We start from the raw sequence: 9,539 nt of genomic DNA on the forward strand, positions 1-9,539 counted from the left end.
CTTGGATTCCTGATCCTTCTGTCTTCATCTGTGAGCCACCAGTCATAGCTTAAACATGAACATCTTTGACCAGGCATAGTGGCACTTGGGGAGCAGAGGCAGAAGCAGACAGGTTCCTGTGCGTTCGAGGCCAGCTTGGTCGACATAGAGAGGGTTCCAGGACAGCCAGGGCTACATAGTGAGACCCTGTGTGTGTGTGTGGGGGGGGGTACACGAGACAGCAAAACAAACAAAAAACAACAACAGTGAGGACCAAGCACACTTTGTGTCCAACTGTGAACAAAGAATGGGCACCTTTAGTATCCAGCTGTGAACCAGGCTGAGGATCCCAGAAGTGGGGACGGAGAGGAAAGGAAGAGCCTGCTGCTTTCAGAAAGCCGTGGTATTCATTTGCTGTTTCATTACCTGCTGGTGCTAGGTGCCAGGCTAAGTACTATTCTCTCAGTCCTGGAAATGTGGCATGAGGCATAATGTCACCCACTGTGCCTGTGTGCATTCCTGTTCTCCTGACTGCTGGCAGAACCAGGCTCCAGGCAGCACCCGACAGACGCTTCTCCAGCGCTCCCCACCGGCTAGTCTGCAGTCAAGCAGGGTCCCCATGCCAGGTCCCTACCCCTCTGGCTTTTCAGGATCCCTGACCCTAAGGCTTCCAGGAGGAGCTCCTTGTGAGGACTGCTTGAGCACAGGGCAGAATTAACTCCTGCTCTCCCACCCTAGATCCTGCATGGATTAGAAACACATGCCTTCTGCATGAATGGATTCACTCATCCTGAGGCGGGCCATGGAGGCTTTTCTGGGGTCTCCCAGTGGTTCACCCTGCACGACTGGCCTCAGAACCCAAGCTGAGTGAATCATTTAACCACTAGAGGCCACAGCTGCTGCAGACAGCTCACCAGCTTGAGCTGTCTGTGAGTCACACCTTTGCTTCATGGACTTGGCCCCTGGGGCTGAAAGGGCATCATGCCATAGTAATCCTTGAGTTCACCTCCATGGCCTTGCTAGCCTCCAACAAGCAGGACAGGGAAGGCCAGACCCCAGCTCTGGAGGAGACAGGCTAATGGGTCTAGCTGGTTGCTGAGGCTGTTGGTAGCCAGAGCGTAGGGAGTCCCAGAGGCCAACACTGCCATTTGACTGTTCTTCGGATCCACCAGAGCCGGGGCGAAGGCACTGTGGCTAGAGAGCCTCACCCTTAGACAGGAGTTGAAATTGGCAAAGTAAACACTTTTTTTTAGAGACCCACCCATTCTTTCCCATCTGTCCTGGTGGGCTTGTGCCAGAGGCCATGACAAGGCACAGCCAGATCCTCTCTCCAGGGGTCCCAAAAGGAGGGTTTGCCATAACTAGTGTCCCTCATTTGGCCCCCTTAGAAGTGGGCAGTGGTGGAGCCCTAAGAAGGAGGATGAGGGGCTCAGTTCTGTCACGCCTGAGCACACCTGCCGTGTCAGGCCTGGGCTGAGCAGAGTGCAAGGAGCCAGACAAGCACACAGGCAGCCCTGGAGGCAGTTGGCCAGTCCATAGTGTAAGCTGGGTTCAGGAGGGTGCTGGGGAAGCCAGGAAAAGGCATGTTCTGACATTGTGTCGGGGCAGCCTGGGAAGCTGGGCCTTGAGCCGTCTCTGGTCCCACACAATAAATTGGTTACTATTTGGTAACCCATCTGTAGTTAAAGTTAACCCAGGATGTAGGCAAAGTGAGGAGCTGGAGCGAGGTGTGGCCTATGGCGGAGTTGAACTGCAGACCCGGGGATGCTGGGCTCTCGGGTCAGAGGCTGGGGCTAAGTTCAAGAGGCAGTCTCAAAATGAAACAGGAGCAGTGTGCTCTTGGAAGAGGAGATGATCCAAGGCCTAAGATAAAGCCCAGTCTTCCTTGCTCTCCCCATAAGGGAGTCTGCCATGTAGGGCAGGACAAACGACCCACCGGGCAGCATCAGGACCACGAAAGGATGAAGATGTCAAAGACGTTAGGAAAAGTGTTGGTGTGCCAGTATTCTGCATGCACTTCACTGCTCCCCACTCCCGTGCTTCGTAAGATACACATTTCCGGCTGTTCTTGGACAAGGGGACCAAGTTTCAAAAGTGACCACTTTGTGCAACAGCACCAGTGACAGGCAGAGAGTAGACAGGATGACTTCCGGAAATCATCCGTTCTACCTTCTTGGCCTGTAAGAACTTGTAATGAGGGGTAGCAGAGGTTCAGTGTCCCTCATAGGGGATGGGTGGAGCAAGGATACATGATAGGAATTTCCTAAAACATCGACAGTGTGATTCCCTAGGTCAGTGACTCTCAACCTTCCTGATGCTGAGGCCCTTTAGTGCGGCTCCTCACATTGTGGGGACCTCACCATAAAATTACTTTGTTGCAGCTGGGTCGTTGCTACTTTGTAACTGTAATTTTGCTACTGTTATGAATTGTAATGTAAATAAATACCTGATATGCAGGATATCTGATATGTGACCCCTTTGAGAAGGGTTGTTTGCCCCAAGGGGTCACATGACCCACACGTTGAGAACCACTGCCCTAGGCCATTATTTCTCCAAGTCCCCTTAGTGCTGGGAGCTGGACTGTCAGATTGCTGCCACCACTCCCTCCCCTTCTCTTCTCCTTCCACTTCCCTTTCCTCCCCTTGGGGAAGCTGTCTTTGCCGCCCCCACTTATGCCTTCTCTCTGTCCCCTGCTCTCTACTTCCAGATGCAATACCTGGACTCCATGAACGGTGAGGATCTACTTCTGACAGGGGAAGTGAAATGGCGCCCTCTGGTGGAAAAGAACCCACAAAGCATCTTGAAGCCCCATACTCCTACTTACAATGATGAGGGCCTTTGAGACACTGGCCCCTCTGGACAGTTAGCTGGCTGGCTTGGAGGAACCTCCATGGAAGAAGTGCCTGTTTGTCCCAGGACCCTGAAGAAGGTGGCCTGAACTGACTTTTGAACAACACCTGTTGAATACTCAGCTCATTTGTGTTGAGTTTCTTCTTCTGAGCCTAGGAGTCTGATCCAGTGGGAGTCCTGCTTGTGTGTGTGGTGGGGGGATCCTCTCGCTCTTCTGACATGTTACCTCCCTCAAGAGAAGCCCCAGGCACACTTCCCAAGTCCCTTAAGCAACACACGTGACAGAGCTTTTCCAGAAGGCTGAGGAAGGGATGAGTTTGTTAGAAATGGGGCCCACCCACCCAGGTCTCCCTGTGCCTAGGAGCAGTTTCTAGTGCTAAGTCAAGATGGGTAACCATATACTGGCCCCCAGCTGTGAGCCATGGGGTTGAAGTAGCCATTAAAAAAACCAAATTATTTCTGCCATGGTTCTTCTTTGTTCCAGGGTCTTTTAGAAACATAGGAAAGCCAGACGTGGTGGCACATGTCTTTAATCCCAGCAATGGGAGGCAGAGGCAGGCTAATCTCTGAGTTTGAGGCCAGTCTGGTCTACAAAGGTGAGTTCCAGGACAGCCAGGGCTACACAGAGAAACCCTGTCCCGAAAACAAAACAAAGAAACATAGGCCAGATGGTGGATGCTCCACGCTCGAGAATTAGCTCCGGCCGCTCTCTGCTCCTGCTCCTGTCTCCAGTTCACAGAGAGGAGTCCTTGTGTGGGCAAAACATAGTCTGCCAGGCGCATTCTCTGGGACCCAGGAGGTCTTTGTGGGCCCAGGGGCTCGTCATATTCTAAGTCATTTAGAAAGAGGTCTTGAGGACAGAAGATCCTTTGTCACCCACAGTGGACTGGGAAGGAATGCTCAGACTTTCCTCTCTCAGCCTCTTTTGACACGAGATAGCAAGAGCATTCTTCCGTGCCTGTTGGTACCATCCCAAGCCCCAGCCAAAGCCTGGTTTCCACCCCCTCCCCAGCTTCTAGAGCATGTACTGGAAGGGGCACCTGGTCTGAGCATTTAGGGGACCTGTTCTCTCCTCTCTGAGAGCTTGGTCATCTCTTGGAAGGTTTTCTGAAATTGAGGGAAGGGGGTAGGTCCCGTTGTGCCCCTCCCTCCCCCATCCAGCTTCCTTCATTGAGTTGCTATAAAATGAGTCACATACAGAAACTCTATACTGTGCGCTCTGCGCCACTTCTGTGAAAACATTACAAATCAAGCCGCCTTCCGTTGGTTTATTTAAGATGCTTTTGTCGTGAGCGGGGCCCTGGAGTGAAGCGTCCTCTGTGAGTATGAGATAGTAACACCTTGTAACTCATTACATCTGGGCACTGTTTTCATAAACCAGAGGCGAGCCAGGCAGGAATTTGCTGATTAATTTATTTTTAATGGAGTGAAGTATGCCACGCACCAAAATAAACTTTCCTGTGTGTACCTAACTGCTCCTGGAATGGATGGAAAAATTAATGGGACAGATTGGCTCCTAGCTCTGCACATTAATTCATATATAAAAGTTATTTGAGCGTTAACCCATTTGCTGCCCAGGGCAGCTCCCCAGCCACAGATCCCAGCGCACGGCACCAGTTTAGCTACTGGGCTTGCTTTCCTGTCAGGGAACCTTGAGTTTGCAGCCATTTCAAAGATCACTAGGGCCCATCCTGGTGCCCTTGCTTACCTTTCTTAGGTTCTGTGTTCATGCAAACCCTAGCTGAACCCAGCAACGGAAAATGGCCCTTGCTTGTAGAGATTGTATCTTTAGAATTCAGTGTTGGGATCCAGCAACTCTTAGCGTGGAGCTGGGCTGTGATTCCCGGGGTCCTTATTCATGATCGGAGGCATCAGTTGTCACACCACCCTCCCATCTTCAGGCTAAAACTCGGGTACTCAATAGGCCGCAGGCTCTTAGGTTGACTCGTACCCGCATCCCTGCCCGAGCACAGGGCGTCACTTGGAGTTACCTGAAGGGACCATACATGTTTCCTCTACCTGGCCCTCTTCCTCCTGGTGCCGACGGAAGAGATCTTAATCTTCCTGAGTGTCGGCTCCCCACAGGCTTTCTGGGGTGCACCGAATGGTGTCCTCTGCTCACTTAGCACCCCTCTAAAAGCAGAGGTAACCCTTCCCCATACTGCACTGTCGGCTGCAACCACATAGTGGCCGCCGTGTTGGGAGGTCACTTGCTGTGCACCTGGTAAGTAAGCGAGGGCGAGTGAGCGGTCACTCGCTGTCTGCAAGCCCAACAGAAAAGAGCCATTGGGCCAGCCTCAGCTCATCTCAGTTTAGCACTGATGCTGAAATATCAAGCAGCTCCAAACCCAGAAGCTCCATTTAAACACTTTTCTAATTAGAAGGAAAAAATTTAGCCAAAACAAGTGGAAGGCATTATTTCTGGTCCCCGGAAGACTGCTCTTCGGGAATTATTTTTGTCACCTTTTGTATACTTCCACTTCCAGAAAGGGGCAGAACTGTTAAGAGGCAGTTATAAAAAAGCTGAGCATGGCTGAGGCGTGGTTGTCTTGAGGCTAGCCTGAGCTACAGCATGAGATCCTGTCTCACTAAAAGGCCATCAAGACAGTTCAGTGGGTAAAGGTGCCTTGCTGCTGACCCCAATGACCTGAGTTTGATTTCCGGGACCCCACATGTTAGGGGAGAACTGAGTCCTGCAAGTTGTCTTCTGGCTTCCACTCTCATGGCATAGGTGACCCCTCACACACACAATATAAAAATAAGGAAACCATGAAGCAACGTTCAGAAGATAAAATGTGAGTATGAAAAGGAAAGATGGGAAATAACTATACTAGAAATCCTACCCAGAAAAAATAAAACCCCATGACTTTCACGGGCTGGAGAGATAGCCCAGTGGTTAAAATCTTCTCTTCCAGAGGACCTGAGTTCAAGTCCCAGCACCCACATGGCAGCTCACAACTGTCTGTAACTCGAGGGGATGTGACATCCTTACACAGACATAAAGATGTAAACAGAAATCCTACCAAACTCCCAGGACAATGCAGGCCATTGCTATTGTTCTTCACTGTCCATTAGAACCAGAGGGAAGACCCTGTGGCCAGACACAAGGTTCAGTGGCAGGACACGGGGAAATGAAATTAGCTGAGCTGCAAGTGTCCTCCCTCCTGGTCAGCTTTCATAGTATGGAAGATGCCCGCAGACCCAGAGGTGAACCCTGTGAGCTGCAGTGCTGGGCAAGCTGTGCCCACTTATGCAATCTTGGCATGACTGTTCAAGGGTAACCAACTGCTTTCTGATTGGATTTGAGGTCCACTCCGTAAGAGTGAATCCATGTCTGACATCTATAGACCTGCTCAAAAGCCCATGGCTGCGGAGGTCATAGGCCTTAGGGTGAAACCTTGTGCTGTTTTGCTAAATGGACATGCTCTCAAACTGCCCTCTGAATACTTAGTTTACCCCATAGAGTAGTACTGCTCTCAACCCTGGTCACAGAGCCACTGCTTGCAGGGAAGCGGTGGCTGGTGCAGGGGATCGTAACTGCGTACTCAGTCTTCAAGGGAACCTGTAAGGGCTGGAAAGATGCCACAGTGGTTAGGAGCACCGGCTGCTCTTGTGGAAGACCTGGGTTCGATTCCCAGTACCCACATAGCAGCTCACAACTAACAGTAATCCAGTTCCAGGGGATCCAATGCCTCTCTGGTCATTGCAAACACCAGGCATGTCTGTGTCAAGGGTCGGGTAATATCATGGAAGTGGGCAGAAGAGCTGGAGGACAGGGAGGATCGTTGTGAAATACTGTCTTCTAGACATGGCCTCGCCAAACAGGACGGGGGTGGAGGAGGGGGGTCAGAAACATCTCAACCCAGGTGGAGGGTGGAGGAGGGGCTTTTCAAGGCCCAGCCCCTTCCTGAGAAGCTAGGGTTGGAGGGGAAGAAAAGCTTTCCTTCAGCACTGCAGCCACTGGTGAGTTGCCCTGCCCCAGGGAATAATTCCACGCCCAGGCTCTTGCCAGCGACCCTAATTAAACCCCACTGGCTCTCAAACAAAAGTCATGAAAGTAGAGGGGGGCTTGTTAGAAGGTTCAGCACAAGTAAGGGGGTGAGAGTAATGGGTGAAAATACACTACGTATGTGTAGGAAATCATGTTTTAAAAAAAGTCCTACTACATATATGTATGAAATCATGTTGTTGTTTTGTTTTTGTTTTTTTTGTAAAGTCCTGCTTTGGGAATATTTGGGAGGTTGAGACAGGAGGATAACAAATTGGGGGCCAGGCAGCCTTAGTCACATCACATCTCTTTCTCCAAAAGAGAAAAAAAGCCAAGATGGCTCATCACCAGCACCCACCTGATTCTGGTTGGTGGGCCTGTGGTTTTTTTTAAGTGTGTTCTTGGCAGTTCTATGATAGGCATCGTCCTCAGCATGTTTGCTGACCACAGTGAGGGTTTAAGGCTCAGGAGGCCTAGAGCCATGGCTCCACTTCATACCACAGGGTTGTAAGACTCAGCCCTCTCCCTGGACCATACTGCCTCCCTCAGGTCTGCAGAGATCTGCAGTTGGGTATAAAACTTGGCCAGGAGCTTCCCACGGTCAAAGGTGAGAAAGAGACTGCCTCAAGATTGAGCTATCCCTGTCGCAGGAAAATGTCTCCTAGTGCTTCAGGAGACAGCGTTTTCCCTAGGGGTGTCCAAATGAGAAGCATTGAGCAATGAGGTGGACAATAAAAATTCAAAATAACTGATATTGAATTTCTGCCCTGTGACAGACACATTTGTCACCTCTTTCTGTTTGTAAAAGTGAGACCCCAGCCTTCTAACACCCCTATATCCAAGGAGTCTGGGATGTGTGATTGAAAGTGAGACCCCCAGCCCTCTGACACTCCTATATCCAAGGATTCTGGGATGATTGGAAGTGTCACCCCAGCCCCTGGCATTTATCCTTGGGGAGCCAATGGAGCAGAAAGCTCAATCTCAAGCCCCCTCCCCCTGGGAGTTGCCTTGGTCCAGACTCCACCTCCAGAAAAATCTGCCAAGTGCTGACCCCTCCACAGGGAGGGTCAGGACCGCTCCCACAGGCTATGTAGGCTGCCGCCAAAAATAGAAGCATGGTCTTTGGGTCTTGTGTCCCCCCCCCCCCCTGCCCCGTCTCTCTTTCCCTGCCATGCTTTCCGGGCCACCCACCAGCTGCTGCAGTAAACATGGGCATTGATTCGGTCTAATCTGGTCTGATTGGAATTATTTGCGTCTGCGGAGAGGCTGGTCTTAAGGTTGTTCCTAACACTTTCCACCTGTTGTTTCATCTAAATCCCGACAGCCCTGAGAGGTGTCAGTTCATGCTGTAGCTGAGGAAGGTGGAGGCTTGAAAAGGCCTAAGTTCACCCTTCCTACAGGCTCACGTGACTGACCGCAGCCATCCGCTTAAGTCATAGAGAACTGTAGAAGAACCAGGTGGGAGGTGCACATTTTTAGGGCAGAGAGGCAGGTGCATTTTTGGAGTTTGAGGCTAGCCTGATCTACGTTGAGAATTCCAGGTCAGCTAGAGCTATATAGAGAAACTCTGTCTCAAACAAAAATCACACAGAGACACGTGGAAGTGGCTAGAAAGATGCCACATCAGTTAAGAGCCCTTACTGCTCTTTCAGAGGACCCAGGTTTAGCTCCTCGCATCTACACTGGGCAGCTAACTCCAGCTCCAGGGAAGTTGATGCTATCTTCTGGCCTATAAGGGAACACTTGCACACACATGGCACACACACACACACACACACACACACACACACACACACACACACATAAATCCCACTTAAAATGAAAAGCATTTGCCAGGCGGTAGTGGCACACACCTTTAATCCCAGCACTCTGGAGACAGAGGCAGGTGGATCTCTGTGAGTTTGAGGCCAGCCTGGTCTACAGAGTGAGATCCAGGACAGGCTCCAAAGCCACACAGAGAAACCCTGTCTCAAAACACCAAAACTAAATAAATTAATTAATTAAAAAATTAACTAAAGCTTTTGAGCCTTCTGAGGTGGAATGTACATATGCACAACTGGAAAATATGTGGGGATTCAAAATCAGAAAAGCAGAGGTAGGGACGGTTATGATAGCATGAGTAACCGGGAGGTGAAAATCTGCTCAGGTGAAGGCCTGGGACAGGAAATTCCTGAGCGGACTCATGGCCTCTCGGGAAAGAGAAGAAGGGGTGCCTGGGGGCGGGTCTGGATGATGCACCATTTGACAGACAGCAGTGAGCTACCCCTTGTCCCACTTGAAGGATTGCAGCCTGACAGGGACAGACAGGCAGGACAGGGCCAGGATGCATTAGCCTCGCGAAGAAGGGAATCTATCCCTTCTAGGCTCTGGTCCTGGGAATGGCAGAGTGAATTCAAAGGGACACCTCAGAGAACGCTCACCAGAACCTGATGCCGGAACTGCTTTGTACGGAATGTACTGAAGAAGTAGAAAAGCCGTAGCCTTGAGGAAGCTGCTCTGCTGCGGCCTGGCCACAGACAAACTGGAAAAGCACCCTCTTGGTTGGGTTTTATCCACATGATAATTAGAGCATGTGTGAGGTGTGGCAGGAACGACCACCCCATCATGCATTAGGAGAAAAGGTCCACTGAGAAAGCACTCACTGTGCAAGGTGACCCTGTAGCAGACTGGACAGTGACATGCAAGGTGACCCTGTAGCAGACTGGACAGTGACACACAAGGT

At 50.8% G+C, this 9,539-nt stretch overlaps 1 protein-coding gene across 3 annotated transcripts in view; it reads left to right on the forward strand.

Moving 5' to 3' along the window:
* The window catches only part of LOC101996723 (ubiquinol-cytochrome-c reductase complex assembly factor 1), an 87,876-nt gene extending 83,585 nt beyond the window's left edge, over positions 1-4,291 (forward strand). For all 3 annotated transcript variants that reach the window (XM_005363066.3, XM_026787177.1, XM_026787178.1), the window contains one exon: positions 2,687-4,291. In XM_005363066.3, the coding sequence (XP_005363123.1) occupies positions 2,687-2,821 (135 nt within the window). In that variant the 3' untranslated portion in view covers positions 2,822-4,291. The remainder of the gene's footprint in view (positions 1-2,686) is intronic.
* The last annotated feature ends 5,248 nt before the right edge of the window (positions 4,292-9,539 follow it).

This window comes from Microtus ochrogaster, linkage group LG8 (genome assembly GCF_000317375.1).
Source record: "Microtus ochrogaster isolate Prairie Vole_2 linkage group LG8, MicOch1.0, whole genome shotgun sequence".
NCBI lineage: Eukaryota > Metazoa > Chordata > Mammalia > Rodentia > Cricetidae > Microtus > Microtus ochrogaster.